Raw genomic sequence first — 12,681 nt, 5'->3', positions numbered from 1 at the left:
GTGAATTTACTGGGTACAGAGGAATAACACCTGAGTCCTCAGGAATAGCAACGCATGGGCGGTATCATGGGCGAAACAGTATACTCTGTTATGTCCATGGTACTGCTCATGCCTATAGGCGACGGTTACCACTTTCCATCAGGTGGGCCGTCAGCTTGTTTGCCATTCTAAAGTGTATAAAAAAAAAATTTTTTCACCCATCAAAAAAAAATGCACCATATAGATTCTTATCATACCTAAGTAACATACATACACGTGTTGTATCGTCATTTCAGATATAATATAACTATGTACGTATATCTATCCACCCCAAGCTGTGGGCCCCACAATGAACAGGTGTCCTTGGTCGCACACGTGGGGTGTCGTATTGCGCGCCGGGGAATGTCGTGACAGGACCATAGACGTAACGTGAATATTATTATAGCTGATAAACAAAACAATCCCATCTCAATATACACATATATATATATATATATATATATATATATATATATATATATATATATATATATATATGTGTGTGTATATATACTAATATGTATACGTATTTTTTTGTAATGGTTAAAGATTGGATGGTAACTCCGCCAGCGCTTTCGGTATACACTAGCTGGGCACCAGTGAAAGATGATAGGTGAGAATGAAAAGGCAGGTCAGTTAACCCACAGTGACCAATTGAACAAGAATTAACCACTATGGTTTACAGAGGGAACCGCGTGGAGGTCGACCTGATAGGGTGTATTGTTAATAATAGGGCTGTTAGATCTCATTACTAGAAATCCCTTCCCCCCCCCCCTATATTACGTAATAGTATCTATATGGGGGATAAGGGATTGTTAGTAATGGAGACTGAGAATCCCATTGCTAGCAAAATACCATATCACATTTTAAGTCGATATTGCTCATGTAGTTTTTACAGGCGTTTAGTTTGGTACGAGGTCATTGCAAAGTAATTTTTATTAAGTTTAAAATCAAAAATACTTTGCAGTTGCAGGGACTAGAGACTTTATTTCAAAATAACTATTTTGTTAATTTTGTACCGCAAACGCTCAGTCTTTCGAATGAGCTCCCTGCCTGGGTTACATCATCTATCCAGAGAAATTCTTATGAAGTTCTTAAAAAACGAAGCATTGTGGGCAAGGTGGGCGACGCGCATCTGATACCTCTAGAGTTACAGGTATCCATAGGCTACAGTAACCGTTTGTTTACTATCAGACGGGCTATATGCTTTTTGACACGTTCTCGGTACAAAAATAAAATTAATGGCATATTAATAATTAACATTCCAATTTTCCCACACCTTTTTGCAAAGTAATTAAAAACAAAAATCATTTATAATATTAACTTTTTAATAATAATAATAACAAAGGGATTTCCAAAAACACATTTCTATCGAAATAAAATTGAAATAGATACTTATACTAAAAAAATAAGTAAAACAAAAAGACTATTCAAAGTAGTTCATAATTGTTGTTATATAAAATATAGATATAAAATATACATAGTAAATATAGAATCGATAATTACCTAAAATATATGCAAAAAAACAACGTTACGAATGTAAAGACACGTGTTAATTGAAAGCGTCAGACTATTCCGTAGCACAGTACATAGCCCGGATAGCTCAGTCGGTAGAGCATTGGACTTTTAATCCAAGGGTCCAGGGTTCAAGTCCCTGTTCGGGCGGCTTCACTTTTTGTTATTTATTCATTCGTTTAAAACATACAGAAATAAAAATTAATAAAAAGAAAAACAACTTCTATATAATTTTAATAAATTTTTATTTTGTTATTAAATTTTTAAAACAAAATTGCAAAGAGCTAAACGAGAAATATCTATGACGTACATTCTTTTATACCACTGAAGTGAGAAAGAAGCATGCGACTTGTTTAATAGCAAGCGTTAGCCGTAGCTTGGACGCCAGCAATACCAAGAAATTGTGTACGTGTTTCGGTGCAGGCTGCGAACCCTGTTAAAACTTAAAAAAAAAAAAAAAAAACATTACACTTTCTTTTCCTTATCAAAATCCCTTTGTTCAGGCGAAATAGAATGTTAGTAATAGGATCTAAAAGCCTGTTCTCACTGGAAGCGAACGTGGTGAATTCTTATTGAATGTGTCACGATGAACCGAGTAACCTGCTGTTATTGTCACCTGTTATCTCTCACTGGTACCCCGCTCACGTATACTGATAGTGCAAGTAGGAATGCCATTCTATTTTCATCTAAAAAAATACTCCCTTTTGCCTTGCCTACGTGCCTTATACAGGTGTGCCGATGTTTATTTAAATTGTATTTATACAAAACTAGCAAACCGCCCCGGCTTCGCACGGGTGCAGTGTTGATACTATTCATTTAAATTACATGCTGTAAAGGGCCATATTGGTCTATATTAAATGGACAATGTATTTAAGGTACTTATTTGGATAAAAATTAATGCTTGTATTGCTTAAAATCACTTCGTAAATAAGCCATTTTCCCCCGTAAAATGTAATGGATAAAAAATGGTTATTTTAGATTATCCTTAAGAGATAGATATATACCATCGCGGATATTTTTGTTAACCTTTTTAAGGTGTACAATACTGTAGTACATTATTTTGACTTATCTCGTGGAGTTCAGCCAGCATTTGCAATGTAAGCGCAAAAAATGTGTTTATTTACGACATCACATTAGAAACCTCTAAATTTATCAGTGTTTCTCTACAATATTATGCATGTAAACCTTCCTCTCGAATCACTCTATCTATTAAAAAAACCGCTTCAAAATCCGTTGCGTAGTCTTCAAGATTTAAGCATACATATGGACGGACAGACAGCGACAGCGAGTTTGTTTTATACTATGTAGTGGTATCAATGCATAGACAGACAGTTGATCTAAATAAAGTAGATATAGATTTTATTATATTCGATCTCCTTCCTGTACTTGTTCTATTCAAATTATTATATAATAGATTATTCGAAGCGCCATATATAATTTCTGTACTATAATGTACCGGGGGGAAAGGGGTTATTAGCAATGGAGTTTGACAGCCCTATTGCTAGCAATATGCCCTATCAGGTAATTCTCCACGTGGTTCCCCCTGGAAACCATCGTGAACAATTCTTGTTGAATTCGTCACGATGGGCTTACTGACCTGCTTCATCCTCACCTATCATCCTTCACTGGTGCCCCGGTGTATACCGATAGCGCGGGTGGGGTTACCATTCCATTATCATATCCATAAAAAAAAACTACAATGTACCAGCAACAAGCCGCGAAACCTAACCACAAACCCTATGTTTCAGTGTCGACAGACCGGCATTCCGTTCCGCGACGCCGCACCGACCGGCCGTCTCGAAATCGCAAACAATCGAATCGTCTGTGGTCATCGAGTGCGCTGTGATACAAATCATTCCACTATCATGTCTCGGGCGTCCGTTTTCAAAACATATTTCTAATAACTAATAACGGTCAACATGACGAAGTATAAATTAAATAACACAGTGCGTTCCGCTTCCGAAGTGACCCTCACCGCGTTCATGACTGGCAACAAAGATGAGAAACACTATCAGATCCCGGAGGATCCCAACCAAAATGACAATATGAGCTCCGAATCGAACAGGAACTTGGAAGCGGCGAAGACCTGTCACGTATGCCCACATTCCTGCGAGTTTCTGCAGCAAAGTGACAAGCTGGCAGCTTCGTTAGTAAAACAAGAGTGCGATAAGTTTGGACTGAATGAATTAAAAGTTGACGGTTTGGATAAGAACATTTGTCTTTGCGAGAAGTATAACGGAGGGTGTAAATTATGCCCGAAGCCCGGTGTGCCCTCGCTGAGTTACGGGCTCGACGGGAAAGAGTCCTGTTTGGCTTGCCATGGAAACGCTTACCTAGGTAAGTACGCAATTCCTTGTAACTACAATATGCGAAAACCTATACCTAGCTATCTTTAATATTTTTTTATATTTGTTAATGATTGCGTAGGATTATATTGAGGTTTTCTAATTTACTAATTACACTTTGCGGTGCTTAGTACGTGTTAAAATGCAAGTAAATATATCTTCGAGGACATGCAAATTAGTAGTAGGTAATAAAAAAACCAACTTGTCAGAACTGGTATTCTGTTTCGAAATGTCTATTATAATAGTCACTGATAATAAAATAATAAATACAATAGTTCATAGCACTAGTGAGTGAAGCATATTTCTTTGATAAAATAAAATACCGAATTCGATACTGCGTCGAAGAAATTTGATAAATCCATATTGATCTAGTTTTAAAAATTTTAATTTGTCGCCGATGATTGTTATCACGCTTCCAACAAAATACTTTTAGAACTGAACAATTGGTGAAGCAGTTTTCGAACTACTTTTAACCAACTTTACAAAGAAGGAGGTTCTGAGTTGTTTGAAACTTGTTCTTCGACTGTTTTTTTTTTCTCGATATTGTTATCAATTATGAGCTGATTTATTCAAAAGATATGCTTTCATCTGTCGTAAGTACATTTGTATTTGTATGCTTGTAGACTCGTCCGTCTATACTCAGTGTGTCTGTCTGTCAGTCAAACAGTTACTGTTGTATTTTAAATCCTTATTGTAAAGTTTTATTACTTTATACTGGATAGCTTAAGAAGAGTTAACGTACAATGGCAGACCTATGCCACAGACGGTATTACAGTCAATCTTTGAAAAGCCGAAAGAAAACTAAAGAATTGTAGAAGCTAAAAATTGAGTAGTGTTAAAATTTTATCACCAAAATATCTATAAATCTCTTTTATTTTAAAAATAACTATTAAAATAAATTGTTTCAAAATAAAATAACGAAATATAAAAGACGTGATCCCGTACTGAGCTCCTACACCTTCCATTCTCGGCAAAGGTGATACTAACTGCAACAAAATGTAATTTTTTACGCAACGTCGTCATTGTCATCGCCGACGTCATCGTTCAAGAGAATTGTATTTGAATTATTCACGCTATCTGGCTACTCTAATTGTAATCCAAGAATAATAATTAACTTTACACTACAATTGCAAAATATCACATAATATCTCTATAAACATATTTTTTAAGAGTAAACCTAAAAAATACACATCTATGAAAGCTTCATTCGATTTGGTGCAGTAATCTTTTTTTTAATGGGTGATAATGGTATGGTAACCCCGTCTGCGCTATCGGTATACAATGGCGGGGCACCAGTGATAGATGACTAACGAAGATGAAAGCAGGTCAGTTAGCCTATCCTGACGAATTCAACTAGAATTAGCCACGATGGTTTCCAGGAGGGACCACGTGGAGGTCGACCTGACAGGGTATATTGCTAGTAATGGGGCTATTTGACTCCATTACTAACAATCCCTTTCCCCCGGTAAAGTAGTCTTTGTGTGATGCCGAAATAAATATATATATATAATATAATATAAGTCCTTCGTCTTTAGACTTTAAGGTATTTTGGATGAATCAATCCAATATCAAATCATTAGGCTCTAACTTGACTATTAAAATATCATTATTTAATTTTATTATTATTATAATTATGGCCTTAATGTTCTCTGTAATACGTTTTGCTACCAATACCTATCCCCTATATTTTTTAAACATGTTAGGAGAAAAACTAACTGTAATATGAACTTAAAACTAGATTCCAGTTATAAGTCTTCTCGGACGTCTATAAAATCTGCAATTGACACGATGTAATATATATTTTTTTTTATATAAGCATATGTTACATCAAATTTACTCATATTTATATACCAAAGGAAAACTTACTTAATCTGACATATTTACGCACATTGGTCATTTCCCACTTCCCATGCGGGAAATAAAAAAAAAAAAATTTTTTCAATGAGCAAATATTTTTTTTTATTTACACGAAAAGACTAGTCGACGTCTTCGTTGTTCTAAATCGACTTTTTTTTTAAAAAAAAAAAGATTTAAATACTTCAAATACAAATGTTTATTCAGCATCGTCGTACCAATCGTTTACAATCCACTGTTGAACACAGGCCTCCCCACTGGGGGAATTTGCCAGTAGTTGCCACGCTTGGTAGGCGGATGACAACAGCAATTGTCGAGATGTTTTAAAGAGGGACGCTGCCTATCCCTCAAATGATAAATTCCCTTAGTCGCCTCTTACAAAACGGAAAAGAAAGGAGTGGTCCATTTTAGGCCAGGACCACACGGCAAATTTATATTAGGTAAGTTTAATTTATCTATACTTATAATAAATCTGTAGAGAGGTCAATTCTGTACATGAAATATATCTCCAAAATAACTGTCATCAGGGGGTGATTAGTGATCGATGCTGATGCCAAAAATGCAATCAGTAAAATTTTTGTCTGTTTGTCTGTATGTTCGTTAAAGAAACAAAAACTAGTTGACGGATTTTAACGAAACTTGGTACAATTATTCTTCACACCCCTGGGTAGGTTGTAGTATACTTTTCATCACGCTACGATCAATAGGAGCAGAGCAGTGAAGGGAAATGTTAAAAATGTCCACCCGTGCGACGCCGGGACGGGCCGCTAGTCTGTAATAAACGTAAATTATTCATTAAAAAAAAAAAACAAATTAAAACATAACACATTTCATTTCCAACATCCTTCGTCATCATCATTTCAGCCATTATTTGTCCACTGCTGGACATAGGCCTCCCCCATAGACTGCTGTGAGGAACGGTCCTGACTCCCTGCAATGTATTTCAGGTCGTCACTCCATCTAGTCATCTAGTTCATTTCCAACGTTCAAGTTCAATCTAGAACTGTCCAGAGCTAGATGTCTAGACGTCGTAGCTAATTGTATAGAACCGGTTGTCACCCTTCACCGTCAAACCCAACTGGCAGGAGGGGAACCGGTTTTATTCAGAGTCAAGGATTATTGCTGTAGTGTTTGTGAATTGAAGGAACTTAAGCAATTAGATCGGTGCAAAAATGTTTTTTTAATGGTAGCATTTCATCTATACCAGAGGGAGACTTTGTACAAAAGTCGATTGCTTGGGTACCTCTGTCCCATTCGTGTTTCAACCGTGAAGCAGTTGTGTTTGCATGGCTGTGTTTCGGTTTGAAGGGTGGGATATGGCGTCAATTTACTGGGTACAGAGGAATAACATCTGAGTCCTCAGGAATGGCAACGCATGAGGGTATCATGGGCGAAACAGTATACTCTGTCATGTCCACGATACCGCTCATTTCTATAGGCGACGGTTACCACTTTCCATCAGGTGGGCCGTCAACTTGTTTGCCATTCTAAGTTGTATAAAAAAAAATCTATTTATGAAAGACTTCTTTTATCTAATAGAACCGCAATCTTTCTATGTAACAGTTATTTAATTAAATAAAAAATACACATAAAAAAGGCGAATTGATAAACATAGTTTCGGTGCGAACTAACATCTTAGTCTTCACGAATGGTAACACATTAGTGGTACCACAATGCATTATGTCCATAGTGCTATTTTTGTTTATAGGCAGCGATGACCGCTTTCAGTCGGCTTGTTTGCAATTCTAAATTTGATAAAAAAAAAATCAGCCAATACACTTGATAAAATGTATAATAGTATAGAAGTTATAAGGTACAGTAAGTGTTATAAGTTATATGTGTTTAATAGGTCCCCCAGATACAGTCTCGACCCATATGGGGACCATAGTTAAGAATTTTTGTAATTTATTGTTCCAAATAAAGTTTTTTTTATTTATTTATTTTGTTACATCTCTCATTTCTAAAACTACTTCTAGGTAGTTTTAGACATGGGCCAAAGACATGTATTTAAAACTGCTGCTTTTTGGAGGAGTATATATGTATGTGGAGGGTTTTATACATAATGTATGGAGACTTGTGTGTGAGGTTTTCGGGATAACACCCGTTGTAGATAAAACTATTGGTATTGTTTTTACTGTATGAACTCGCCATTGGGATTTTATTTCTATACAGAGATCTTATAATTATTGATAAACAGCACACATAAGACACCTTTTTGCGTTGGTAGTTTAAATCATTTAACAAACCGCACCCCTTAGCGTTCAATAGATGAAAGGATAAAAGGACCCCACAGGGGGTTGACAGACTCCTTGACCTAAAATTATAAATATGATAAGAAGGGAAATTATTGCGTCACACAGACAAAAAATCATACCGCGTGAATTCGTCATAAAATCGATTATCCCTTTCTTTCGTATGGTTGTCGTAAGAGACGACTAAGGGAATATAATTGTCGAGGGACGGCCTTCAGCGTCCCTCTTAAGTCCTAACTAGCAAATTGTTTTTATTCAATTGTCGACTTTTTAGCCAGTTGCAAAGCAAAAATGCGCCATGCCACGGTTCAAATCACACATAACTTGCAAATAATTAATCAGATTGACATAAATATTATATCGTCACAGTCGTAGAATACTGACGGATCTTTATACGTAATCTTTGTCAGATCCGTCAGTATTCTACGACTGTGACGATATACCTAAGTAACTAGACTGACTTCAAATTATTTTTATGATATTTTCAATTGTTGTTTATTTTATTTAATTTAAATCGAAATTATTGCATGACAAATCTATTTAAAAACGAAGCAATTATATGTAAAATAATTAAATGTAATTTGATAACTAAATTGACATTATTGCATGTATATTAGCTAGCTATCAATATGATTTTGCTGCACTCAAACAGGGTTTCATGTACTTACTCTACATAAGAACATTGTAACAACTGTATATTATGTACACGTACATATATGCATTATAATAATTAATAATAAATAAATAATAACTACGATTGTCAACTCGCCTACTAACTATGGCAGCAACTGGCAAAACTTTCCCTTATGGGAGAGGCCTATACTCATGAATGGACAGTAAACTAAGATTTATATTTACAAATAGGGATCATCATCTTCCTAGCCATATTCCAATTATTATTTGAAGTCGGCCTTAATAGAGGTTTTTTTTTTCCCTTCTTCTCTATTCACACTCGTTTCCACATTCACTCCCATTCTGACCATATCTTTCTCACAGTCCATCCATATTGTTTAAGGAAACATTGATCGATTAATTATAATACAAAATAGTGATTCACAAATATAATCATTTGGGGGGAAAGGGATTGTTAGTATTGGATTCTTACAGTCAGCTTACTTGCAATAATCTATCAGGTCGAAATCCATGCGGTTCCCCTTGGAAACCATCGTGGTTAATTCTGTCGCAATCTTCACATAGGCCAACTGACCTGTCTTCATTTCTCATCTATCACTGGTGCCCCGCCAACCTATACCGATAGCGCAGGTGGGGTTACTATTCCATTATCACCCCTTAAAAAAATATAAACACTTTGCATCGAGTGAGCCATCAACTTATTTGGCATTATATATTACATAAAAAATAGGCATTTCTATATATTCATATGTAACTATAAATAAAGTCTAAGAAGTACAAGTAAATCTTATAGTAAGAAGCTTTTTTTTATGCAATTTAGAATGGCAAACAAGCTGACGGTCCACCTGATGGAAAGTGGTAACCGTCGCTTATAGACATGAGCAGTGCTATGGATATAACAGAGTTGACTGTTTCGCCCATGATACCCCCCATGATATATAGTAAATAAATTTTCACATTTTTACATGATAATATTTCGTCTTGTCAACAGCTGTCAAATGCTCGTCAACACAAAGACAGTCAGTTATTGTTAAATTGTTGTTTCATATTCGTTTAACAGACGGAGAGTTTGTACAAAAGTCGTTTGCTTGGGCACCTCTGTACCATTCGTGTTTCAACCGTGAAGCAGTTGTGTTTGCATGGCTGTGTATCGGTTTGAAGGGTGGGATATGGCAATAAATTTACAGGGTCCGGAGAAATAACACCTTAGTCCTCAGGAATGGCAGTACATGGGGGTATCATAGGCAAAACAATATACTCTGTTATGTCCATAGTACTGCCCATGTTTATAGGCCACCACTTTCCATCAGGTGGTCGTCGGCTTGTTTGCCATTCTAAGTTGCGTAAAAAAATTTAAATACATAATATAATATACATAATATGTAGACATGTTACCTATCGTTTATGCCGTATATTAAACATAGAGAGACTATATCTAAATACATATTAATAATATGTAATAACCCCGGAATCTTCGATTAGTGCGGAGAAATAGACTTTGGGTGGTGACGCGTATTTGAGAGGGAGTGAGGTCAGCTCACAGCGGGCGACAGGAAGTGTCTATACCGTACTTTTGTACTATTACTAATACTGTAACTAAATACAATGTTATATTGACATTGTTTTCTATAGTAAATAGTTTTATCTACCGACTAGGGGAGTACGAGCATAGTTCGCTACAAATGAATTTAATAAATAAATTAATAAATGGCCCGACCAATGATAGATAAATCAAAAACCAATTAATCGATTGAGCGTTTCGTTTTGTTACTAATATCTTTTAAAGTGTCATCATCGTAATATCAGTTGAACATTGACCCCTTGGTGGGTTTTGCCAGTAATTGCCACGCTTGGCAGGCGGATTGACAACTGCAGTTAGGCTTTGGTGATGTTTTAAGAGGAACCCTGCTGTCCAGCCCTCGACCATTAAGTTCGCCTCTTACGACACCCATGGGGCAGAAAGGGATGGGTTTTTATTCAATTGGTGATAATGGAATGGTAACCTTGCCCGCGCAATCGGTATACACTGACGAAGCACCAGTGTAAGATGATAGATGAGAATGAATGCAGGTCAGTTGGCCTAACATGATGAATTCGACAAAAATTAACTATCATGGTTTCCAGTCGGAACTGTGTGGAGGTCGACCTGAGAGGGTATATTGCTAGCAATGGGGTTATTAGACCTCATTACTAACAATCTCTTTCCCTTATTAAGCTGGACCATTTGGACGAGTGGAGGTCCTCCACCGTGCGTTTTTCAAGGAACTTTCTTCCACGCACACCTACTCTTTGGAATCAACTTCCAGCAGCAGTATTTTCGAACCGATACGACAACATAACCTTCAAGAAAAGAGCATATTCCTTTTTAAAAGGCCGGCAGCACACCTGCAATGCCTATAGTATCTATTGTGGGTGATCATGGGCGGCGGTAGTCACTTACCACCAGATGAGCCGCATGCTCGTTTGCCCCTTGTGTTGTAAAATGAAAGCTATTCTACACAGCTACATTAAGAGTGTGTTTTTTGTTTTTTGTCTGCCATGGTAACTTACCATCGAGATGGTAAAGAAGCGTACGCTACGTAAGATGGTAAATAGTAAAAAATCGCTGTCCCCGACCTACAAAGGTGGTGAGGAATCTCGATCATCTCTATGAGATGTAGATTAGGAGGAAAATTGTCAGAAATAAAAAAAAAATGCAGTGGTGTTAATTATTAGTACTGATTACATGAAACGATAATTGTGCAAGCTTGTGCTTGACCGATTTTTTATACGTTAATTACTGAGTCAAGTTCACATTGTTCTGCAGTCGCATTTTTTTTATTTTTAATCGACTTAAAAAGTCATAAAATCGATTATCCCTTTCTTTCGTATGGTTGTCGTAAGAGACGACTAAGGGAATATAATTGTCGAGGGACGGCCTTCAGCGTCCCTCTTAAGTCCTAACTAGCAAATTGTTTTTATTCAATTGTCGACTTTTTAGCCAGTTGCAAAGCAAAAATGCGCCATGCCACGGTTCAAATCACACATAACTTGCAAATAATTAATCAGATTGACATAAATATTATATCGTCACAGTCGTAGAATACTGACGGATCTTTATACGTAATCTTTGTCAGATCCGTCAGTATTCTACGACTGTGACGATATACCTAAGTAACTAGACTGACTTCAAATTATTTTTATGATATTTTCAATTGTTGTTTATTTTATTTAATTTAAATCGAAATTATTGCATGACAAATCTATTTAAAAACGAAGCAATTATATGTAAAATAATTAAATGTAATTTGATAACTAAATTGACATTATTGCATGTATATTAGCTAGCTATCAATATGATTTTGCTGCACTCAAACAGGGTTTCATGTACTTACTCTACATAAGAACATTGTAACAACTGTATATTATGTACACGTACATATATGCATTATAATAATTAATAATAAATAAATAATAACTACGATTGTCAACTCGCCTACTAACTATGGCAGCAACTGGCAAAACTTTCCCTTATGGGAGAGGCCTATACTCATGAATGGACAGTAAACTAAGATTTATATTTACAAATAGGGATCATCATCTTCCTAGCCATATTCCAATTATTATTTGAAGTCGGCCTTAATAGAGGTTTTTTTTCCCTTCTTCTCTATTCACACTCGTTTCCACATTCACTCCCATTCTGACCATATCTTTCTCACAGTCCATCCATATTGTTTAAGGAAACATTGATCGATTAATTATAATACAAAATAGTGATTCACAAATATAATCATTTGGGGGGAAAGGGATTGTTAGTATTGGATTCTTACAGTCAGCTTACTTGCAATAATCTATCAGGTCGAAATCCATGCGGTTCCCCTTGGAAACCATCGTGGTTAATTCTGTCGCAATCTTCACATAGGCCAACTGACCTGTCTTCATTTCTCATCTATCACTGGTGCCCCGCCAACCTATACCGATAGCGCAGGTGGGGTTACTATTCCATTATCACCCCTTAAAAAAATATAAACACTTTGCATCGAGTGAGCCATCAACTTATTTGGCATTATATATTACATAAAAAA

The 12,681-nt window shown here is 36.1% G+C and overlaps 1 protein-coding gene and 1 non-coding gene across 2 annotated transcripts in view; both read left to right on the top strand.

Annotated features, from left to right (window-relative positions):
* The first annotated feature begins 1,610 nt into the window (after positions 1-1,610).
* On the top strand, positions 1,611-1,683 carry Trnak-uuu (transfer RNA lysine (anticodon UUU)). Its single transcript has one exon. It is a non-coding gene; the product is annotated as a tRNA-Lys (tRNA).
* Positions 1,684-3,276: 1,593 nt separating this feature from the next.
* Positions 3,277-12,681, top strand: part of LOC113510991 (sodium-independent sulfate anion transporter-like) — a 64,892-nt gene continuing 55,487 nt past the window's right edge. The window contains exon 1 of the mRNA XM_052894535.1: positions 3,277-3,870. Within this exon, the coding sequence (XP_052750495.1) occupies positions 3,453-3,870 (418 nt within the window). The 5' untranslated portion in view covers positions 3,277-3,452. The remainder of the gene's footprint in view (positions 3,871-12,681) is intronic.

This window comes from Galleria mellonella, unplaced genomic scaffold (assembly GCF_026898425.1).
Source record: "Galleria mellonella isolate WM207_F2 unplaced genomic scaffold, CSIRO_AGI_GalMel_v1 utg116, whole genome shotgun sequence".
NCBI lineage: Eukaryota > Metazoa > Arthropoda > Insecta > Lepidoptera > Pyralidae > Galleria > Galleria mellonella.
This window is presented reverse-complemented; position numbering and strand designations above follow the sequence as displayed.